General features: G+C 37.9%; 2 protein-coding genes across 2 annotated transcripts; one reads left to right on the forward strand and one right to left on the reverse strand.

The window, feature by feature from the left end:
* Positions 1-570: 570 nt before the first annotated feature.
* tex2l (testis expressed 2, like) lies at positions 571-19,322 on the forward strand (the record flags this gene model as incomplete). Its single annotated transcript, XM_081391992.1, has 11 exons — positions 571-1,821; positions 2,846-3,046; positions 3,205-3,493; positions 5,901-6,130; positions 10,892-11,035; positions 11,185-11,284; positions 13,530-13,662; positions 14,223-14,357; positions 14,911-15,123; positions 17,906-18,026; positions 18,184-19,322. The coding sequence occupies 11 exons, from the start codon at positions 571-573 to the stop codon at positions 18,346-18,348; spliced, it is 2,982 nt and encodes a 993-aa protein (XP_081248118.1). The 3' UTR covers positions 18,349-19,322.
* A 47-nt stretch (positions 19,323-19,369) lies between these two features.
* On the reverse strand, positions 19,370-25,263 carry rnf151 (ring finger protein 151; the record flags this gene model as incomplete). Its single annotated transcript, XM_081391941.1, has 5 exons — positions 19,370-19,867; positions 21,710-21,806; positions 22,741-22,886; positions 23,159-23,216; positions 25,211-25,263. The coding sequence occupies 5 exons, from the start codon at positions 25,261-25,263 to the stop codon at positions 19,370-19,372; spliced, it is 852 nt and encodes a 283-aa protein (XP_081248067.1).
* Between the last annotated feature and the right edge of the window lie 60 nt (positions 25,264-25,323).

The following is a 25,323-nucleotide window of genomic DNA, read 5'->3' on the forward strand; positions in this document are numbered from 1 at the left end:
GACGGTATATTTGAAATCAACATGTTCCCCGACAGTTTTCAGCATCCCTCCACCACCCTGTCTCTTCACACTCGCCTGGTTACTTACTATCTTAACCAGAGATCCGGGGGGAGTACTCTGGGTTCGGGCCAAAATACAGAGCTCGGGACCCTCTCCTCGGACAGCACGCCAAACACGCATACTCTTTTACTCAATCTGATTATGTATAAGTGTGAACTCGTGAATTAACAGAAACTGGGAGTGCTGAAGAAGTTCTTGAGTAAATTTATATTTTAGCATAATTAATTTAAATAATTTGAAGTCATCCCTGGTTGAGAACCACTGCTGTAGAGGGAAAAGAGTTGTAGAAGTTACTTGATTGTGGAACAAAAGTCCAGTCAATGTTTTGTCCAAAATGAGCATTGCCAAAGAAAGAATCTTTCTCATAGTCATATAATGCTGTGTAATGCTTTAAAAACTGCTGATGGAAGCAAAATAACTGTGTTGCCCAGATATCTGGGGCAAAATAGTTTCATTGTCTTGTTTTTGCTGACTCAAAAATGTTTTACTTGTGCCGTGTAGAGATAAATCATGGCAGGGATGACAGGGAATGAAGGAACCCACAAATTGTCCAGTGATATCCAGAGGCTGGGTCTACAGCCACAGCATGACACGGACCGGAGGGGAATAGTGATCCAGTTGACGGACACCGAGGGTGAATGGGACAATCTTGACGACGATGACCTCATATTCACCTTGGACTGTGATGGCAAAAAGTCACTCAGCTCCCTCCATACCCAAAGACCATGTTCGGTCGACATTCAGACAGAGGGGGAGTGGGGTCTCAGCTCACCTGCATTCAAAGTTCCTCTCTCTCCACCTTCATCAGGCTCCCTGGGAGACTCTTTTCTTCCGGGGTCTGGCTTCCTCTCGCCTACTCACCGGCCCTTGGCCAGCTTAGTGAAGTCATTATCTACAGAACTGGAACTGAAAGAGTCTTCTTTAAAGCCCAAACCACTCCTCAGCCTTGTAAAGTCGATTTCCACCGAGCTTTCTCGCAGTGAGCCTGAAGTGTCTCAATCCAGGTCTGATTCCAAGCTCAATCTGCACTTGTGGACGCAATTCACCCAGCCCAAAAGCCGCAATGGTGACTCCCGCACCGCCCCTCCATCTCCGGTCAACCTGTCCCCCACTGAGCCCAAAGCAAGCTTCTTTAAAATGGAGCTGGAGGACACCCGACGCAAGCTCTCAGAGGCCATGCAGGAGCCTTTGAGCATGTTCAGTAAGATCATGCGTGAGGAAAGTGTTGGAAGCCCCAAGCACCAAAGGAGCACAGGATCGATGGACTCTCCAAGCTACAAAAACGTCGGAATCGGGAAATCGAACACTGATTTGACTGTATCCGAATCTCCTAAACGTGCTAGGAAAGTAGAAAGTGAGGTTCTACCGGAGTGCAACTGGCCTGTGAGACATCGTAAACGGTGTTTGCAGAAATCCTCCCTCTCACATGACCACCATAGCACACAGATAGACATTGGACCTGTGATGGAGACCAGCATTAACAAAACTGATCAAGGTTTGACAAAGCAAGGCTCCTCTCCAGTGCCAGGAGTGGCTCTTGGTTATATTGGATTAGTGTCATACTGCTATTTTATCATTCCTTTGTCAGCATATTGGTCTGGCCTGTTCCTTGGTTTAGTGTTTGGATTAATTTTGGGGCTTGTGCTCATCCATTGGGGCTCCATCAGAGACCTGTCCACCGGTCACCAACATAGACTACATGGGACCCCCTATAATAACATTCTCTTTGAAACCCCGCAGAGCAATGTACCTTCCCTCAAGGTGAGTTGCATTTTCATTGCAAATATATTTGTTAAAACAGAATTGGTGTACTTTCAATGGAAACTTGCATACATTAATATAATGCATGCATTTGTAATGTAACCCAGTATGAAATAATAGTCAGAATATCAAAACATTCTATTGAATTTTTGGACAATATGTTAAAAAGAACTGTAATATATACAATATACGCTTATATATCCTCTCTTCTGTGGTCAGTATTTTTTACTTCACTCTTTACTGTCACTTTTGATTAATTTGATGCATATAAATATCAGTTTCCATTATAAATGTATCTTAGTAAAGAGATTTTTAATTAAAGACATTTTTAGCTGATGAATAATACCCATATTTCTTAGCCATATTTGATACACCCATTTTCAACACAATGTTTCTGTTTATAAAGTATGAAAAAAATCAAGTTAGCATAAGTTGAATATCCTGAATATCCACTTATTACAATTTCATTTTGAAATATCAATAACAATATAAAAGTTGTTCTTACTTAATTTCCCAGCAAAAACAAATGCATCACGAGTTCATGACACAGAGGCAGACATTTTGGAAATTGTTACAAGTCCTTCTAATTCCTGAAGAGCATGGATAATCCATGAGGGGGCAGAAGACATGTAGTTGGTCTTTTCAATATAGGGTTAAATGCTAAGAAAAGCAACAGAACTTGCAGACTGCTATTAAACCAAGACCTGCACTTCAATGTGTCAAAGCTTATGTCCTTCGGGAATCAGTTTTTATTTTTAACACACTGCAGTGAATTTCACAGTGTCTAAAGTAAGCATTAAGCATCTTGCTTCTCTCCAAAAACTGAGCAAAACCCTTATTACCAATCTGCTGTGTTATAAACTCTGCTCTTCAGTGTCTTGATGCAGAATAAAATACACCCACTGCTCATCACAGCTCTTATCCTGATGCCCTACTTCTTGAATTTGTCAGTCTTTGTGTTAAACTTTGTAGCGAGGATGCAGAGATTACAGTAGAGTTTAAGCAAAGTGTATCTGTGTTCCAGGGCTGGATGAACGAGATTTACACATACGATCCAGAGACTTATCAGCCATCTCTCATGCACTCCGTGTTTGTCACGTTGGATGGACCCTGTTTGCGGCTTGACTACCCACGTAACAACATTCCCCGCTGGGCTGCCTTTGATGAGCCCTGCTACGAAAAGCAATTCACCCACTCACGGATATTTCGACTCACTGGCAGCAAGGTTTGTATCCCCTTAGTAGAAAGAGGTGCATTGCCCTTCAGTGGTAGTGCGACACAGTTTTGCTTATGGTCTCTAAACCCAAATAGCTTGAATTATAATGTGGCAGAATGTTGCATGGATGTCACATAATCATAATGAAGTTGTTGCCTTGGTAACAGGTATTTCTTCTGCCACTGGCTTTGGCACACAAGAGAGTGTGGAACAGGAAGTATCCTATCTGCATAATTTTGGCTGAAGGAGAAGGAGCTGTGGAAGAAGACGAGACAGTAGAGGGTCCGGGCGAGGTTCAGAAAGTAGAGAAACCCCCTGGATCTATGACTAATGTTTCCCAACCTGTCACACTTTACCTCTTTGGACGAACGGGACGGGAGAAAGAGGAATGGTTCCATCGACTGTTTTCTGTGTCCGTTCACAAAGAAGAGGACCTTTTTGAATCTATATTTGGTGGTAAAGTTGCAATCATTCATGATGAAGTGAACATACAACGTACGTACAAAAAACATAATTTGACAAAATGTCAAAAAATGTTTTTGCATGTGTGTATGATATTTGATTTATATAACATATTTGATCAGGCTTTTAATGTAATTTATTGATCATTTCTTTTAATCTATTTTATTTTTGTTAATAAGGGAATATTTTAACTTTGCTTTGTGTTAGTCAAAAACAAAGAATGAATAAATATGCCACCACTCCAAAAAAAATTAGGCCTAAATTTAAGATGTATGTATTTAAATTGCATATAAAATTTCTATTCATTTGGATAACACAGTTTTAATATAAACTATAAACTAATCAACTTAAAGGGTTACTGCACCAAAATATTAAATTTCTGTCATTAATTACTCACCCTCATGTCGTTCCGAACCCGTAAGACCTTCGTTCATCTTCGGAACACGAAGATATTTTTGACGAAATCTGAGAGCTTTCTGACACCCCAGACTGCAACGTCATTACCACCTTCAAGGCCCAGAACGATAGTAAAGAAATTGTTAAAATAGTCCATGTGACAAAAGTGGTTTAAAGGGGTCATATAATGGTACATGCACTTTTACAAGTTGATTGTACTGAAATGTGTGTTGGCAGTGCCTGTACACAACCATCATAAAATGATAAAAATCCATCCAGTGTTTTTTTTTTAATCTCCTTATATGTTTTCCCCCATTTCGATTTTGTGACGTCACAAAATCGACGCCCCTCCCACGATTGTTGATTGACAGCAGCGTTTCAACACAGACCCGCCCTCGCTCGTGAGTGAGCTGTCAATCATAGTCCGCGCGGACCGGCGCGGTCATTGTTGATACGCTGGAGCACTGGCTATGAGCAGAATGGCGTCTAAGCGATTGTGGTGTTCTGTTCTTGGGTGTTATAAGGAACACAGCAGTCATTTTGATGTTCCTAAATCCGAACCGCTGAAGACGCAGTGGCTGAGTTTGTTTTCGAAGGGAATATTCCCCACGATCAACTTCAATGCTTTCATGTTTGCGCGAATCATTTCACACACCAGACTGCTTTACAAAAACGAGAGTCAGTAACGTTATAAAGCTGGTTTTGCTAAGAAGCTGCTCCTGAAAAAAGGATCGGTACCAACTATTCGTGTTCCTGCTGCACCTCCAGAAGAAGAAGTGAGTGTAACGTTTTATTAACCTTTATATTAATCTTTATAAATCTTTGCAAATCGCTTGCTGCACGCTTCACGATGAATGCGGCTGTTTACACTCAGGGTACATTACGGCATGTTTTCTATGTACAACGTTTTCTTACAATACTAATGAGAATTTTTAATTAAAGTATATTACAAACTTTTAATTTAGACCCTAAATAATCATATTAGCTTGTACAAAAATGGCATTATATGACCCCTTTAACCTTAATTTTATAAAGCGACGAGAATACTTTGTGTGTCCAAAAAATGACTTTATTCAACAATTTATTCTCTCCTGTGTCAGTCTCTGACGCTGTTCACATTGTGAACACAGTGCAGCGCTTCCGGGTTCTACGTCAGAAAGCCGGCTCAGTATTGGCCGGCTCCTGCGTCAGCATCACACGCATGTGGAAGAGAAGAAAGAGAAGAAATTGTTGAATAAAGTCGTTATTTATGTTTGTTTTTTGCACACAAACAGTATTCTCGTTGCTTCATAACATTAAGGTTGAACCACTGTAGTTACATGGACTATTTAAATGATGTCTTTACTACCTTTCTGGGCCTTGAAAGTGGTAACTACATTGCAGTCTATAGGGGGGTCAAAAAGCTTTTGGACTTCATCAAAAATATCTTAATTTGTGTTCGAAGATGAACAACGTTCTTACAGGTTTGAAATGACGTGAGGGTGAGTAATTAATGACAGAATTAGCCTAATTTTTGGGTGAACTATCCCTTTAATGTGATGCATATTGTCAGTCATAAATAAATGAAAAAGTTAAGATTTCTGCTCTCAAAAAAGATTATCATGTTAACAATTTATTGTTAACTATTATTATACCATGGTCTGGGTGAATACTCGATTCTGATTGGCTGCAGGGTGTCCGTTAAAAAGTGATAATGTACACCTAAATAAACCGTCAGGCGTAACCAAGGAACGCCTCCGCTGCGTGTCGGACGGTTCACGCCTCGCCGTCGTCCATTAATACCTGATAATGGACACCTCGTCGGGCATTAACCCTTACTTATTATTAACTATTAACTAACTGATTGCTTAGAATCAACATACATCCATTCAGTTAAATTCATCCAGTCAGTATGAATATGGTTAAAATATGGCTAGATGTGGTACAAGCAATATTCGATTAGTTAAAATGTATGATCATTAAACAAAGTGGAAACACTATTCTAATCATTTCTTTTGCTCTGTAGCTAAATCTGTATTGTGTGAGGAGAACACTTTTGGTCTGTCACGTGGTGGTGACGGCTCAGTCAAGGACAGCAGTGAAGATGTGTTCCACAGTGATCTGGTTGGCAAAGTAAAGGAGAACATACCAGACTACACTTCTTACATGTCCAGTCTCGTCTTCTCAGCACACGCCAGTCCTGTTCAAAGCCCCTGCCAAAGCAGCACCCAGGGCAGTCCTACTGACAAAGAGCAGGTGAGCTTTAAACAAACATGCTTTGTCATAGAACGCTTTGTGTCAGTGGACAAGCTTTGTCATCCCTGTAAACGCTCAAGCTGTGAATAATCTTTGTCACGTGACCATGTACAAAAGCCTGATATACTGATAAACAGATGTTGCCAAAGCACGTCAAAGTAAATCTTCTACATGACAGGTAGGCCTACTGTATGTCAAAGCACATTTATCTTGGTCTAAAACATGTTGGCTTTACATGATGGTGAATTGCTAATGAATAAAACTAGGTTAAATATTTAGCTAAAGATTCGCCATTAATTATTAAACAAAGCTTCATTCCTGTGGGTGTGGGAAGTGTGTCAGATGCTTAGAGGCAGATGCTAAAATTGAAAAAAAAACTGTAAAACAAAAATGTGTTGCCTCTAAATGCAGGAAATACATTTGTTTACTGGATTTAAACCTTTGTTTTACTGAAACCTGAAACTTTTACTGGCTGTATTATATGTGTCACAGATATCCAAGGAAGACTAAGAAGATGACAAATAACAACAAGGTTTATTTATATAGCTCAGAACTGAGACAGCGTGCAAACATCACACACGAACAATACTGGACGATGAACTGAACCATAGGCAGGAACTAAATACACAGAGATGTTTAACTAAAGGATGAACAGCTGTGATAAATGTAGTTAGTGTCCATGGTGAACAAAGGAACACATGTGACGAGTGAAAGTCAAAACAAACAGAACATGACACTGACAATATGAAAATGTGCCCCCAAAAAATATTGGAATGGGATTAAAGGGGTGGTTCGGGATTTTTGACATCGGACCTCATTTTTAAGTCAGACTGGTTGTTATTCATCAGTGGAGACATTTTTTTTTAAAAATTATCCAGTCCTTAGTTAGGCTAGCTAGGCTAGCGCGAGTCAAGGGTAGATGTTAGCCAGCCATTAAAAACCGTTTTACCCACTCCACAGTGCACCAAACGCAAATCAATTATAACACTAGACTATCGATGCAAATGTACGTTGAGAGAATAATGTTAGAAATCAAACTTACCTTTCATCTCAATGATCCCAAAGGAACTAGTTTCTCAGCAGCTGCGGAATTTTACTTTGCTCCAGTTAGTAATGCGGCAAAAAGTAAACACAGAACAGAAGCGCACTACAGTGTGTGCAGTACATGTGTGTACCGGCTCACTCGGTTGCCTAGGTAATCAATATCACTCCGCTGCTGCTGTAGACAAGGCTTATGATTACAGGGAACAAATTATAACTAATGCAATGTGATGAAAGGTAAGTTTGATTTCTAAAATTATTCTCTCAACGTACATTTTCATCGATAGTCTAGTGTTATAATTGATTTGCGTTTGGTGCACTGTGGAGTGGGTAAAGCGGTTTTTAATGGCTGGCTAACATCTACCCTTGACTCGCGCTAGCCTAGCATCGGCTAACTGTCCAAATATAAGGACTGGATAATTTTTTTAAAAAAATGTCTCCACTGATGAATAACAACCAGGCTGACTTAAAAATGAGGTCTGATGTCAAAAATCCCGAACCACCCCTTTAATGAATTTGCTTATTTATAAACAATCAAATTCATATTTTCATTTTAAAATGCAAATATTTCACATATTTTTCCAATGATTCATCATAGACTACCATTCAAAAGTTTGGGGTCAGTATCATTTTTAAATGTTAAGTCTCTTATGCTCAACCAGGCAATTATTTGACCAAAAATACAGTAGCCTAAAAATAATATGAGCTGTGCTCTGTTTTCATGTAGTCAATTTCAAGTAAATTGTTGTTAGATGCTATTTATACTGGGCAGATACTATTTGCACCTCAGTGTATTATAAAACAGTATACAATAATAACAACATATTCAGTGTAAATGATTATATTTATTAAAGTCATAAATGGATGCTGACTTATTGGGACAAAGGTTTAGTTCACCCAAAAACCCATAATCCAAGTAATCCATGTGACTCCTTTAACCTCAATTTTATGAAGCGACGCGAGTGATTTGTTTGCGCAAAAAACATAATTTACCACTTTATTTACAAAATATTAATCTCAAAATATTTTGTAAATAATGTGGCAAATAATGTTTTTTTTTTGTGCAAAGCACACGCGTCGCTTCATAAAATCAAGGTCAAACCACTGGAGTCTGCGTAGGCTGTCAATTGAGGGAGAGAAAGCTCTCAGATTTCACTAAAAAGATCTTCATCTGCGTTCTGAAGATGAACGCCTTGGAACGACATGAGGGCGAGTAATTAATGACATAATTTTAATTTTTGGGTGAACTAATCCTTTTATCGTCCTTGTCTCTAAAGCCCTCCCCTACAACTACCTCTAACCTGATAAATACATTATTCACACTATTAAACACTCGTTCCTCTTTATTTCCACTTTTCAAATATCTTCTTCATTTATTTATTTTTTAACCACCTCTCCGAGCTGATATGCAATGGGAAAAGGGAGAACAATGAGTTTGAACTGATCCTGTTTTCAATGGGATTTCTTTTGCAATTTTGTCTGGCTTAATCAGAAAATGGTTGGTGGAGTTAGGGTAAATAGCCTCTGCCAACAAGGCGAGCTATTGGTGTAAATAGACACTCTGTTTTATATACTCACTTTTTTCAGGATTCTTTGATGAACGGAAAGTTCAAAGTACAGCATTTACGTAAAACAGAATTCTTTTATAACAATATAAATGGGTTATAAACTTTTGAGTAATTTAATTCATCCTCACCGCTTAAAAATTTGATTACAAATTTTAACGCTAGTGTGCCGCTGAATAGAAAAGCGTTTTTTTAATGCTATTTATTTAATGCTTTTTTGGCATAAAGTCAATTTTCTACATGGCAGGTATGTATAAGCGCATTTTGTAGGTCTCAAACATGTTGGCTATAGGCGGATCTTTTGTGGCGTCATTGTTTATGTTTGCCGCGTTGCATCATGGGAATCGTGTGGCAGAAAACACCGCTAGATACATATAAATTGATTGTTTTGCACGTTTGGAGGAGGATTTAGAGAAGAGGATGGTTCACTCTTGCTGTGTGGTGGATTGTACGGCTCGTTGGGGGCCTGATAAAAAGTTTTTTCGAATTCCCTCCGAAAAGGATCGTGAAAAACGAAAGAAATGGTTGTGTGCAATTAGGCGATTGAACCTGGACGCTCCGAAGCCTGGATTCCTAACGTTACTGATCGAGTTTGTGAGGCTCATTTTGTTCATGGTAGGCCTAAGTCTTAGTGACTATGTATTTATAGAAGATTGAATAAAATAAAAAATAATAAAACTGAGTCAAATCAACCGAGTCATATGTTTTCGCGTTCTGATTCAGGTGTCCCAAACCGCGATCCACAGCACCCAGACTACCGTATTTTCCGCACTATAAGCAGAGGCGCACCTTCAATAAATGGCCTATTTTATAACTGTTTTCATATATAGGGCGCACCGGATTATAAGGCGCATAGAATAGAAGATACTGCTGTCAAACGTTTGACTGGGTTTGCGTTATGCAGTGGTCACCAACCTTTTCAAGCCTATAAGATCACATCCAAGTCCAAATGTAAACCAAGATCTTCCACTTGCAAAAAAATATGAAAAAACAAGTGGCTGAGCTGTAAAACCTTGTTTATACTCGACGCGTCCGCATGAGCGCGAAGGTAATAAAAAAACTAGTAATATCCGCCTGCTCGGGCAGATTCGGCTTTACAGCGCGCGCGCCTCCGCCTCCGCATCCGCAGATGCACGACTTTGAGCCGAATCTGCCCGAGCAGACGGATATTAGTACATCTCATCATCACCCAGTTTGCGCGTCTAAATCAGTTGTATGGTCTGGTGTTCAGTCTAAAACAAAACAGTTGCTCAAGTATAAATGCCTCGTCTGTTTGGGGAGTTGCACGCACAGTCAGCGGAGATCTCATATGGGCTTTGAATAACTTCGATTTTGTCACCAATACAAATTTTGAGCTTCTCTCCAAACCTCCTCCGGTCTTCAGATGTTAAAGTGCTTATATATTGTGGATTTTGCCCGCTAACTCTCTTGAAAGTGCTCGTCGCGTCTTTACAGCCCGCAATACTGTTTGATTTGTTGCCACACAACCACTCGCGCATGCGTACAAAGATGTCAACAAAGATCCTCCTATACAGTACATGATGGTAAATTGCTATATAAAACTGGGTAAATATAAAACTAGGTAAATTATTTGGTTAAAGATTACCCATGAATTATTAAATTAAGCTTATTTCCCTGTTAGTTTTGCCTTCAAATGCAGGAAATATATTACAAAATGCTGAAAGATGTTTTACAGCATATAATATTCTGAAACATAATTGAAGCTAATTTATTAATCACATTTCAAAATGTTGTTTTGAGGCACACTTTCATAATGTCATAAAAAATCATAAAATTTCATACAGTTTTGGAATGGGATTTTGGAATTGGATTAATAATAATAAAAAGTTCATATTTCAATTTTAAAATGCAAATCTTTCACATATTTTCCAAATGATTCAACATATCTCTAGATGTGACAGTTTACCCCTAAAGTGGAGCAAGTTGTGCCACTGGACCACTTTTGTTCAGAAGCAATATTTTTGGCACAGTGTTTTCAGTTGAGAGCAAATATCTTGAAATATATGAAGAACTATTATTTTTACCTATTTAATATTTAATTTCTCCTTGCTTTGAGGACTATTTAAGTCAAAAGGGGTGCAGCTTACCCCACATTGTAGAAAATTACAATGTGTCTTCATCACCCTCTTAGGAGCAGACCTTTTGTTGCAGTGAGGATGAAACAAAGCCTGTCTGGTTGAACGCAATAATTGGTCGAATCTTTTGGGACTTCCTCCATGAAAAGTACTGGGCTGATAAAGTCCAACAGAAAATACAGCGAAAGCTGAGCAAAATTCGGGTAAGAGAACAGACAGGAATTACATCATGTTCTTTAACTGGATAAAGGATTTTTTTTTTTTATCTTCCTCAAGTGAAATAAATAGATTATGATAATAATAGTCCTACCCTGTGTGCATGTGTTTCTGAGTTTACCCTCTTTTACCACAGTTGCCTTACTTCATGGATGAACTGACCCTCACCGAACTGGCCATGGGCTCCAGTATGCCCCAGATAACAGGCACTTCACTGCCACAGATCAACAGCAGAGGTGAGTGGGGCTCCTAAGAGCCTCTTATAAAAGAGCATTTGGTCATTCATCCATCACGACTGCTTGAGCGTATGTGTTCCTGCACTGAGTAGTAGATGAGATGTTATTATCCTTCTGTAATCTCAGGGATCAAAAGAGCGCATAACATCACCTCACTCTCCTCAGCGAATAGCAGCTTGCGTGTACACGTGTCTGTTTACACGCTCAGCTGCATGGTGAAGAGCTCAATGTGAAGAACATGCGGGATGTATTATCCCCACGAGAAGTGAAGCTGTTATTGTGTAGGGCACAGTGTGTGTCTTTTACTCTCCGCATCATGATCTGTGAGCATTATGTAACATGTAATGGCTTTCAACTGTCTGGCTCCCTCGCTCAGGTCTCATCCCATTTATGGATTTATAATGTGTGCTAGTAGACTTGTGGGCATTTTACTGTGCTATAATTATATGGACTTCCATCCATGTACAGATCTTGACCATATAGGTTAGTAACACAGGCTCTTAGAGTCTTTGATTTCAGCACCTTACAACATTATTAGTCAATATTAAAATAGGAAATTAATATATGTGAGCTGAGCTGATATATCTAACATTTTAATTGTTACTTTTTTATTACTTTTTATTTAATTTATAAGAAGAAATCACGCATTTTCTGAATAAGCATTTCTTTAATTCTTTCCCTGCCATTGACGAGTTATCTCGTCTTTTATGAGAAAGAGCTTCCCTGAGTTTTAACAGCTTTCCGTGTTTTCATTTTTATAAGGTAGGGGGTGCTATTATGCATCTTATGAAAGAGTACTGAATATCAAAACACAAGAAGAAGAAGTGTTTTGAAGAAGATGCAGAAACTTGCGATATCATATGCAATCATATCATCAACATTAAACAGCATATAAATCAAAACTGCTTAATGTTACTTAATGAAATGTCGACCGAGGACGAGGTATAGCACTGTGCCAGCATTAGGGGTGTTGATGGACTCCATCTTGTTTTGATAATCATTCAGAATCTGATCCAGATGGATCTCTGATGGCATGCTGCAGGACTAGCCTACAGCGAATACTGAACCAGACTATTCAGTTGTTGAGCAAGTAATCTCATTGGTTGCAGAAACAGCAAAGGCCAATCACACTGTAAAATCTAATTAGTTGGACTTACTTAAAAAAAAAAAAAAGCATGCAAACCGAAAAAAAAACAAGTAAAGTTAAATAGGAATAGTATGTGGTACTGACAAATGCTTAGTATAGTTCACTTACACAGGAGTTCTAGTAACTAAAAAAGGACTGTACTTGATAATTTACTTTAAATAACATATAATTGTTACCATTGTTGTGTTTTGCAGGCTGAATGTTGAAGTCTGTGTGACTCAAGTATGATCAATTGCAAGATTGTCACAAATATAGAAGGATTATATAAACCCAATTAAAAGTTTCACAAGGTGTTTAGGACATAAGTGTTAGCAACAAAATTATAAAAGATCATTAATTGACATAAAATATAGTTATGTTATACATCATTCATTCATTCATTCATATACATACATATATATATATATATATATATATATATATATATATATACATACAGTATATATATATATATATATATATATATATATATATATATACACTTCTCTTCCTTTAAAACCGAATAACTGATTTCTTGTTGCAATCGCTGCATCAATGGGAAGCGAATTACAATAGTATAAATTAAGTTCCAAGTGCCCAACCAAAGGGAACATTGATCACCATAATGGTGACTAAAACATTTGAGGAAAATCAACATCAATTTATGAAGTCAGCTTGTGCGATGTTCTCTCAAATTTTTCATTTGTATTAAAATGTCAACATTCAAGATGACTTTGGGAAATGAGTGAATGCAAACAGAGAAAAATAACTGCAGAAGTGGAGGAAATGAGTGAAACGTCCATTAAGATTTTCCCCGCCTCAAAAACCACACTCAAACCAATCAATTAATCTTAACTTGGGTTTTCTTAGTAAACATAGTATGTGAATAGTGCAGATTACTAGATTTTTACAATTAAGTTAAGACATTAAGTAAAGTTAACTAAAAAGTGTTAGTTAGAATCACTGTTGGATTTTACAGTGCAGCTTGTGCTATGTGGTAAAGAGTTGCATGACTGAACTAGATATTTATTGCTGAATGTAAAAGTTTTTGTAACAACAGTTATAACAACAACAGGTAACTTTTGCTATTATTAAAAGAAAAATATCTTTCTGTGTCAGGTCTATGGTTGCATGTGGAGGTGGAGTACACAGGAGCACTACAGATGACTCTAGAGACTAAAATCAACCTCTCCAAACTTGGGAAGGAGGGAGTCCTTGAGGCAGAGACAGAGTTGGAGACAATCAATGTGCTGTAAGTTTTTGGAGAATAAAATAACCTTTCTGAATTGTCATCATCCAGTACTTATTATCTCAAAACAGCATGGCATATATAAAGTCTACTATATGACCTGCAGAAAAACAATACTTGGCAGTAAACACTGTTAGATTACAACAAATATTTTTGATTTCAAATAAATGTTGTTCTTTTGGACTTTCTATTCATTAAAAAATATATATATATCTTGGTTTCCACAAAAATATTAAGCAGCACAACCGTTTTAGCATTGATAAGCCATGCTTCTTGAGCACCAAATATTAGCATGGTTTCTGAAGGATCTCTGATGTAAGATCATGTGACACTGAAGAGTTATGGTTGCTGAAAGGAATAAACAACATTTTAAAATATATTTAAATAGAAAACAAAGAAATACTTCACAATATTACTGTTTTTACTGTATTTTTATCAAGTAAATGCAGCCTTGGTGAGCATAAGAGACAAAAAACATTCAAACTCAGTATAATCCTAGTGTCATTTGTGGGTTTATGTCTATATCTGGTTATGATGAGGTCCTGTCTGGATGTGTTGTGCAGTAGCAGGTCCAGGCTCTCTGTGCTGGCTGACAGTGATGAGGAATCCTCAAGTGCAGGATCCTCGGATGAGGAGGAAGTTTCATCTGCTGACACTCAAGGAACCCTGACAGAAAAGGCTCTAGCTGGTGTTGAGGGGTAATTATTATTTACTGAACAATTAACATAATTCAATAAACATAATTCGTTATTCTCTGAGATCTCAGAGTTTGGGATGTTGCAACTATTTGCATTATTTGGATGGGATGTATTTCAGAAATGCTGTCTTTGTAAATTAAACATCGAGATGTTGTCAAGTGGCTTGCTGACATTATAGGGATAGTTCACCGGAAAATTAAATTTTCTTAACCTCGTGTCGTTCCAAACCGTTCTTTCTTCAATTGAATGCAATATAATACATGCAATATATTGAGATATTTCAGAGTATGTAAACCCTGCTTCTTGTCCATAGAGTGAAAGTGGATGGGGACTAGAAACAACCACGGTCACCATTCACTTTCAATGTATGGAAAAGAGCAGCTTGGCTAAATGTCCCCTTTTGCGTTCCAGCCAAGAGGGTTTGGAGCGATATGATTTTTGGATGAATTATGCCTTTAAAACATAATCTCTGTCTTTTTTGAGTTCTTTGTCAAAAATACTTCTTAAAATAAATCAAAGCCATCTGATGAAAAATTCACTTTGCCCCCCGCAGGGCTGCAGCTGGAGGCAGCACTAGCAGGCGGATTTTGAAATTTGTTGACAAGATTGCCAAGTCGAAGTACTTCCAGAAGGCCAAAGAAAATGAGTACATAAAGAAGAAGATAGAAGAAATGTCCAACACCCCTCTTCTGCTTGCGGTGGAAGTTAAAGAGCTCTCTGGAACCCTGGCCGTCAACATTCCTCCTCCCCCCACAGACAGAATATGGTACAAGCCATTGAACACGCTGTTAATGTTGCATCGGGGATTGAAGCTTTGCTTAAGCTCACACAATGATTACAGAGATTATCGAAAGCAATCACGCTCCTTAATGATTGGTGTCATTCACTCTTTAACTTTTTGTTGTAATTCAATTTCAATTTGATAATTAAGGATTAGAGACAAGTCTGCTAACTGGGCATGATGTGATGAATTCAATGATGCAAAGAGGAGGAGCAGGATTGTGGACCGATGCAATTTCACTGTGGGGGCCCCTTGTGAAAAAAAAATAGCATGGAATTAATATACTTTAAAAGAATATACTTAAGTTTGAAATGAATGTTATGTTTCCTGACACTTAATTGCATGTTCATTTCAATTAAATGAAAGTATAGTATAGTTTTGACCTGCTTAAAGGAACACTCCACCGTTTTTTTAAATAGGGCTTATTCACCTTCTTTCCTACATTTAGATAGGTGGGCAAATGCATTTTTGTCTCAGTTCATGCATTGTTTTAGTTTGACAGGGTCGGCGCTAGCTTAGCTTAGCATAATGAATGGAATCCTTTGTTGCCAGCTAGCATGTCCTGAGTTAAAGTAATATAAAAAAAAAACCCCACCTAATTAGTTCTTGTGGCCTGCGTATTTACAACAGGTACAAATAGCGATGCAGATTAACACTAGGCGATTTCCTAGGCAGATATCGACTTGGGACTATATTAGGGGGAAGCACAGGTGAAGCACTGCTACTTGGGTGCAGAGATATCACGCCCAAGTAGCAGTGCTTCGCCTGTGCTTTCCCCTAATATAGTCCTTAATATATAAGTCAATATCTGCCTAGGAAATCGCCTAGTGTTAATCTGCATCGCTATTTGTACTCGTTGTAAATACGCAGGCCACAATTAGTAATTAGTTTTTTTTTTTTTATATATATATATTACTTTTACTCAGGACATGCTAGCTGGCAACAAAGGATTCAATTCATTATGCTAAGCTAAGCTAGCGCCGACCCTGTCAAACTTAAACAATGCATGCACTGAGACAAAAATGCATTTGCCCACCTATCTAAATGTAGGAAAGAAGGTGAATAAGCCCTATTTAAAAAAACGGTGGAGTGTTCCTTTAAGCAGGATTTTAGTGTCTTATATGTAGTTTCGTAATAACTTTTATTGTCTTTGAAATATGGTTAAATTATACTGCTCGGTGTACTGACAGGGATATATGGTACTAAAATATGTAATTTCTATTAAAACTTGTGTTTAGACACATTTTGCAATTATGAAGTAGCAATTTAGTACAATTAAAATATACTAAATTAATGTAATATTGAGCAACACACTACAGATAAAATTATAATCAAATACTTAACTTGTGCTTTAGTATGTTAGTCAGTACATCAAAATAAAGCATGACAAAAGAGTATTAAAATATTATTATGCTTTTTCACTTTTTCTACTTTAGTTAGTGTGTAATGTTGCTGTTTGAGCATAAAAAAAGATCTGCAAGGTTACAAAGCTCAAAGTCCACTCCAAAGGGAGATCTTTTATTAAACAGAATCCACTCTTCAAGAACTACAATAAACGGCTCGTTTGGACTACATCGCGTTTTTTTGGATCTTGTGAAGTCATAGTGTTACTCATTTAAATAATCCACACCCATGGAATACGCAAAAACAAAGAGCAAGGCTTGGTTGAGCTACTGCTATGTCAAAGAGACACTGTTTTGTCCACCCCGTTTCCAAAACTCATTTGTTTGACCTTCCTGAGGCTGACGAACTTAGAGTCAAATTTATTTTAAACACTGTTCCTGAACATTATAATCCCAACGTTTATCTGTGACAATGCCGGCCACGCACAAAAGCTTCTCCTGAAATGGAGCAATTACCACTTTGTCTGGACATTCTGTTGTTTGTGGATCACAACTTGTCAGTATGTCTTATTATTTCTAGTTGCGTTTTCTATTATAAGTTCCAATTATAAGTTTTATCTTGTTGCTACAATGTAAACAAAAGGGTAAAGCTGTTTGCCTCCGGCTCCCCTGCTAGACAAAATTAGTGTTGATATAGTGTTTACTGTAGTTTTTGTGAGCTCTTGCTTTTGTAAGGTTGTTCATCGCTCCGTAGGAAAATGAACCATGGTTTTGTGATCGTTAACTGTTTGTATTACCATAGTTTTCCGACAAGTATCATGATTAAATTATTAAATTAACTTTGTGTCTAAAATGTAAAAAAAAAAAAAAAAAAGTACCACTCTGAAACGTCCTGTGAAATCTGTGCTTGCAAAGTCTGTGCTTGAAATCTGTTCTGGACGATCCTCTTGTTTGTTTACATTCTTAAGTTTGAATCAGGCTTGAATTGGTTTGAAATTGACGCCATCCTTAATATTTACACCTGAGCAGATGAAACTTGTGATTATGGTGCGCGGCGTGACATGCTAAGCGCTCTTAATCACGACACACTGGGCTAGCAAACCAATCACAGCACATTTCGTATTTCGGAAGGAGGGGCTTAATCGAAACAGGAAATAAACTGTGCGTTCGGGCCAATCTGGGGAGAGAGGCGCTGTAATAATGTAAAATATGTGAAAAATAATGTGTTTTTTGAACAATCAAGCATGAAAGCATATTCTAGTACAGTCTGAAAACAAAATCAAGACTTTTACATAATTACAAAGTGACTTAAGTATGTTACGTTTTTTATGGAATATTGAAGTAATTTTTGTAAATTCAGGTTTGCAGACATGTTTTTGGATACATGCACCAGAATAATAAGTGTTTTGTTGTTTCTTTTTTAGGTATGGTTTCTGCGGACCCCCGAAACTTGACCTTAGAGTCAGGCCCAAACTGGGAGAGCGAGAAGTGACTTTCTGTCATGTGACTGAATGGATTGAAAAGAAGCTACAAGATGAGTTTCAGGTTTGTTTTGATGAGATTGTGATAGCTTCACTAGAAACTTGCTGACAGCTTTTACTTTGATTATATTTTATTAATTATTTCAGTTAAATTATGTACTTTAAAATATTTGAATTAACCTCCATAACAATTCTTGTCCTATTTCCTAATCATTTTCCAGGAAGTTTTTGTTTTGCCCAACATGGATGACATTTACCTGCCGCTAATGCACTCTGGGATGGACAACCCGACAGCTTCCCAACAACACCCTGCAAAGCTGTCCCAACATTCCTCTGTGGCCTCCACTGACAGGTGTGATCTGGAACATTCTGCAGAACTACAGTAGTGCCTCCTTGTGGACAGACATGTCAATACACCGGTATCAGGAACTCGCTCCTTTAACTTAAAAAACCTACTAGGGGTGTAACTTGTAATCAGCTTCATTCAAACATCCCACACATGTTCTCTCTTAATTTATTATCATACATTCCCATTTCTTGGAAACCCAAAACAGTGATTCCTATCATACCATTGGCTTAATGTGTGTTTAAACCATTTTATTACCTTATTGTGTTTATGTCCTAAGGACAACTGATTATTTGTTGAACATCCACAATAGCTTAAATTAGACGTATAAACATTAGTAATAACAAGGAAATAGTAAATAATAAAGAATTTATTAAAGAATTCATTTTTAGTCAGAACTCGTCTTACATGTTCCACAAGTGTTTGCTTTTTACATTATGAATTAATATATAGTATCAAAGACAGTTTTTGTACGATTTCACATTTTCTTGTCAAGTGTCACTTCAAGATTGTAATATCTGTAATCTGTAATAACTTAAGCAGGCATTTGAATGTTACAGTAATTGTTTTTTCTTTTTAATATTTGTGCATTAGCATCAACGTCTCACTTTATTAACCTCTCAAAGCTCTAGGAGGAATGTGCTAAAAAATGACCTTTTTCTGTTTATCGTGCTTTTCTCTATATACAAACAATAAATCTGTAAAATTGGTTGGTTGTGTTGCCCTTAAAGGGATTCTGTCATCAACCTCATGTTTTTAAACCTGTATGATTTTCTTTGTTTTGCAATCTGCAGAACACAAAAGAAGATTTTTTTTTTCCAGTGTTGTTTTGTACCACATTGACTTTAATTGTATGGACAGCTGAAACATTCTTCAAAATATCTTCTTTTATGTTTCACAGGAGAAAGAAAGTCATACAAGTTTGGAATGACATGAAGGTGGTTAAACATTGTTGGGTGAACTATCCCAGATGATTACAAAAAGGGAAAAATACATTTAATAAAACTCGCACATAAAAAACTAACTCGAATGCTTTCTTTGAATCCTGAAGGATATTTCCGTCATGTATTTCTGACTCTTGAACTGTTAGTGGGCTGGCGTCTGCTGCTGCTGCTCGGATTGGCGGCACTAGCGTCAGTCCAAGTGCTGGTTCCCTCCCCTGCTTCAATTTCCAGATCGTCGACCTCCAGGCTCTCACACATCAGATTGATCTGCCTCCTTATTTGTGCCATCCGGCTCTGCATGCGCTGCATCTTCCTGCGTAGGTTGGCAGCGATGGCCCTCTGCTTCCTCCGCTCGGCTACGTAGCGCTGATGTAGCTCTCGGTAGCAGTTATGTTGGGCCTGGTTCTCTCGGACGAGAAGCGTCCCGCAGCCCATGGGACACGGTTGTCGCCAGTGGCTACAGCTCTGATCATGTGCCTGGGCATCTTTCCTCAGCACCTGCTGCCCACAGCCCTCATGAGGACAGAGCTGCCACTCATATGGACAGTTGGAGATGTGGAGGTACTCGTTCGAGAGCGGGAACGTGGTTCTGCAGCCCTGCTGGGCATTTCGACACTAGGAACACAGACACATGGTGTTGTTCCACATTCACCGTTTAAAGGGTTAGTTCACCCATAAATTAAAATTAGCCCCTGATTTACTCACCCTCAAGTCATCCTAGGTGTATATGACATTCTTTTTTTTAGACGAACACAATCTGAGTTTTGTTAAAAAATGTCCTGGCTCTTCCAAGCTTTATAATGTCAGTGAATTGCCGTTTTTGTTTTGAAGTCCATCAAAATGCATCCATCCTTGATAAATGTAATCCACACGGCTCTGGGGAGTTAATAAAAGCCTTCTGAAGTAAAGTGATGTGTTCGCGTAAGAAAAAGATCCATATTTAAAGTTTAAACCTTTATCGACTAAAATAACTAGCCTCCAGCAGACGACCGTATGCATAGTCTTGCGCCCATGTATGACGTAGGATGTAGGAGTAGCGTAAAGCCTGTTTTATACTTCTGCGTCGGACCTACGCTGTAGGCAACGCGTTGGTTTTCATTTATACTTCTGCGTCGTTGTCCGCGTTGACGCGCAATTACACTTGCAGAGGGAGCATGTGAAACCCGAGGGAGGGGTTCTAGCAGACCAATCACAGCGCTTGTGTCCGCGTAGAGTTGACGCGTTGTTACATTTTTGGAGAGGTGCACGTCAGGGTACGCCGAAGGGTACGCGCGCTACACACAGCCTATGACGTAGCTACGGCGTAAGTTCGACGCAGAAGTATAAATTGGCCTAGAGGCGTCAAAGCTTAAGCCTGTTTTATACTTCTGCGTCGAACTCACGCCGTAGCTACGTTGAGGCTGTGTGTAGCGTGCGTACCCTTCGGCGTACCCTGACGTGCACCTCTCCAAAAATGTAACAACGCGTCAACTCTACGCGGACACAAGCGCTGTGATTGGTCTGCTAGACGCAGAAGTGTAAGTATATAAGTATAAGTATAAGGCTGATTTATACTTTGCGTCAGACCTACGCCGGAGCCTCTACGCTGTAGGCAACGCGTTGGTTTTCATTTATACTTCTGCATCGTTGTCCGCGTTGACGCGCATGCAGAGGGAGCGTGTGAAACCCGAGGGAGCGGTCCTAGCAGACCAATCACAGCGCTTGCGTCCGCGTAGAGTTGGCGCGTTGTTACATTTTTGGAGAGGTACACGTCAGGGTACGCCGAAGGGTACGCGCGCTACACACAGCCTACGACGTAGCTACGGCGTGAGTTTGACGCAGAAGTATAAATTGGCCAATTTGAAACCAACGCGTTGCCTACAGCGTAAAGGCTTCGGCGTAGGTCCGACGCAGAAGTATAAAACAGGCTTACGGCGTGAGTTCGACGCAGAAGTATAATGGGGCCTTCCCGCGGTTCTAACAAACAGGGCTGGGCAACAAACTCAAGCTCCTCTGACATTTCTCTAGACTGGTGTTGTGTTTTGTTTTGTTTTGGTTTGCTCTATCCTCTGTGCTTCCGAGTTCATCATGGCGTCATTCGTCAGGTCAAGGGTTACTCTTTCCTTGCCGTAAATCGATAGTTATTTTAGTCAATAAAGTTTTAAATATGGATATTTTTCTTATACAAACACATCTCTTCACTTCAGAAGGTCTTTATTAACCCCCCAGAGCCGTGTGGATTACATTTATCATGGATGGATGCACTCTGATGACAGAAACAGCCATTCACTGCCATAAGAGCCAGGACATTTTTTAATATAACTCCGATTGTATTCGTCTGAAAGAAGAATGTCATATACACCTAGGCTGGCTTGAGGGTGAGTAAGTCATGGGGTAATTTTCATTTTTGGGTGAACTAACCCTTTAAGCACGAGACACAACTATATATTAGACTTGAGCTTTAAAAATGTTGCCTACCTTGATTGGTAAACGGCCAATGGATTTACTCAGCTTAAACAAAACCAGCATTTGGTTCTGGTCAATAGGCTGCCTGCAGCAAGGGCATTTCACCTGTCTGAAACAACACTGGCTTTAACATTTGCTCAAACATCCAAAGCAGAAGTACTGTACACTACTCTTCAAATATTTGGGGTCGTTAAGTTTTTTTCTTCTTTGAAGAAATTAATACTTTTTTTCAGCAGGGACACATTGATAAAAAGTGCCATTAGAGAATGTTTTTGTCACAAAAAAAAACTAATAAATGCTTGTATTTTGAAGCTTCTGTTCATCAAAGAATCCTGAAAAAATGCACCACTGCACAGAATGCACACAAAAATATTAAGCAATAGATTTAAAAATAGTACATCTTATTACAAAATAAATAATTATAAAAAGCATAAAATAAAATAATATTCTATCAAATTTAAATCTTAAGCATAAGATTATTATAAAATGAGATTATAAAATATTAAGCATACGATATTTGATCAATGTTTATCTTGCAATATCAGCAATATTAGAATGATTTTTGAAGGATCATGTGACAGAAGACTGGAGTAATGATGCTGAAAATTCAGCTTTGATCACAGGAATAAATTACATTTTCAAATATATTAAAATAGTTGTTTTAAATTGTAATAATATTTCACAACATTACTGTTTTTACTGCATTTTTGACATCTTCATTCTTTCAAACACATAAAAAATTCTGGAATACTTTAATACTGGAAAGTGTTACAATCCATCCCATCTGGTTAGCCATGATATTTTTTTTAAACAGACAGATGTGTGTAATGTATTTCAAATTAAACAAGATAATTCAGAGTACACTATGCCAATTAAGTTATAAATCAAATTATAACCCAGACAGGAAATGTTAATTTCCTACCTCACTTTTCTTTTTTGTTATTTATGTTTTATTTTGTTGTCCTGGAAATCCGTTTACAACACTTCCCAGCCTCATCTAATCTCTTTTGTTCTGGTTTTTATAAAATATTGAAAATTGCTACCTTTTCATCCACTGTAAAATGCATTCCTTGCAGAAGACGTGGTTGCATTTGAGTCGTACAGGGCAGCGTAGAACGGCTCTACAGATGACACAAATCAGATCATCATCTGGGGTTTCCACAAACTGCTCCACTTCATAACCTCCAGTCTAATACCAAAATACCAAACATTTCATTCATATATTGTGATGGCATATGGGTGCTGACTGCTAGCATCATTACTATTTTTTCAATGATTAATATTACTAATATTAAATCAAACTATTTCAAACCACCCTTTTATAGTAAAATGATTCAAGTCATATATTATCAGACTTTTTAAACATAATGTTTAAAGCTTGTAATATGTACATAAAGTATTTTTCCCCACAAATATCTAATTGTATCTAATGTAATGGGAAAAAAAAGAAGAAAAACTCACCATTTTCACTTGTGTTACGAGGACACGGCTAATAGATATGCTGTATATTTTAAATAATCTGGAGAGGCAAAAAGACAGACATCTGTCATCACAACACAGAGCAAAACATCCCAAAGGAGATCACTTGACCCTGGATCATTCAGAAATGCATTGCAGATGTCCAATTTTCTCTTCTTTTCCATTCTAGCACAAGTGACAAATGTGGTTAGCACCTGACAACTTTTTTACACACTGGGACCCTATTTTGGTACCATCTAGGTTTTACTTATTAGACAAAAGCATTGCTATGGAAACCGGTGAACTTCAATGGCTGCCTGCTCTAGAGGCTACAAGCCCTATTCTCTAAACACACAGGTCTGAATGACCAATGAACACACAGCAGCACTTTATATACAATAGAATATATCATAAATCATAATGCAGTATGTGGGAAAATGATGTCCCAAACTTTAACAATTAAACTAAGTCAACAACTGTAATTGGGATAGCTTTAGCTATAAAGCTAAAATGGTTTTTACACTAAAGAAAACACCAGATTGTACTGGCCACCATTCATATGTACAGGGGAGAATGGGGGTAAGATGTGTCAATTGCTAAGTTGTGTAAGGCAGATTACACATCAGATTTTGCATAAATATATTTAAGTAGATGAATTTGTAAAAAATCTAGATTAAACTTACAATCAAAACAATCAAAGAATTTCTAGAATGTAGGACAAACTAGAAGCGGAATAATCATTATAGAACAATATAGTGAGTGAATGTTGACACAAGAACCAAAGAGATCCTCTGCACAGACCTATGACCAACTTCGTGATGAATCCGATCTTAAAGCAAAAGGAACTGGATGGAATATTTGAATGTTACCGATCCAAATTCTGATTTCTGACTTGTGATGCAGTCTGAATCATAATGACACCATGTTCATTCACTGGCCAAGGTTTTTTTTCTCCATTTCTGTCACCTGATGGAGTTTGGGTTCCTTGCCACAATCGCCTCTGGCTTGCTTGGTTGGGGACACTTAAAATCAGTGTTGGGGAAAGTGTCTTTTAAAAGTAATGCATTACAATATTGCGTTACTCCCAAAAAAAGTAACTAACTGCGTTAGTCAATTTTTGGCAAATGTTAAGGCCCTTTCACACCAAAAGTGAAATGAATAAGCCTCAGGCTGAAGGAAATACATATTTACACCTGTACAGTAGGGCGCAGCTCAAACAAATCTTTCAGCTGCTGTTCTGGATTAAAGAACAATAGGATACAAGTAAAGGAAGTTCAACACTCTTATTTCTAAATATAATCTAAAGTCATTTTTGCTTATTAATATGGTTGAATTAGATCACTGAGCAGCAAAGACATTGGTTAATAAAGTGAGATTAAATACATAAAGTATATTTGTGTAATTTAAGTTAATTATAAAAGTTTTGCGTAAAATTCTGAGATTGCATTTTACTGTTTTTATTCATCTTGAGGAATACTTGTGAGATGTTTTCATGCAAGTGAGATGAGTAAATGCATGTTCACATTTAGTCTAGAACTAAAATAACCATCATGTTTACACAGCGCACGCACACACACACACACACACACACCTCATCACTTTATTTGTCTCAAACATTGGGGAGAGGAGAGCTGTCAGTCAATAAATGTGAATTACTGATTTGAAAAAGTAACTTAGAATTTTTTTTGGTAAATTTAAAAAGTATGCGTAACTTTACTAGTTACTTGAAAAAGTAATCTGATTACGTAACTCAAGTTACTTGTAATGAGTTACCCAAAACACTTAAAATTCAACCATATTATTGATTTAACTGCACTGACACTATTGGAGGAGAACGTAACTGAGCTGGACGATGACATCACTGTTTTTCATTTTTATAGATGAAAATGAACTAATTTAATAAGTGATGATCTTTACAACGGAACACTGAATTGACTTCAGCTGACACTATTTTCTTTTAGAGCTGCTGTACAGCCGAAATGAAGTGAAGATCACAACTTAATTTCGGGAGGAGCGAACTCAATTAATTACTGGAGCACATAAGCAGCCGCTCACCTTGCTCTGGCATCAGTTTTGGCATCCCTCCACCTACCCAACTCCACCAACATAATTTAGGCATCTTGATACCATACTCATCATATAAGCATTAGTAGTCCCACTTGAGGGTA

Source organism: Scardinius erythrophthalmus (assembly GCF_964197995.2).
Source record: "Scardinius erythrophthalmus genome assembly, chromosome: 18".
Classification (NCBI taxonomy): Eukaryota; Metazoa; Chordata; class Actinopteri; order Cypriniformes; family Leuciscidae; genus Scardinius; species Scardinius erythrophthalmus.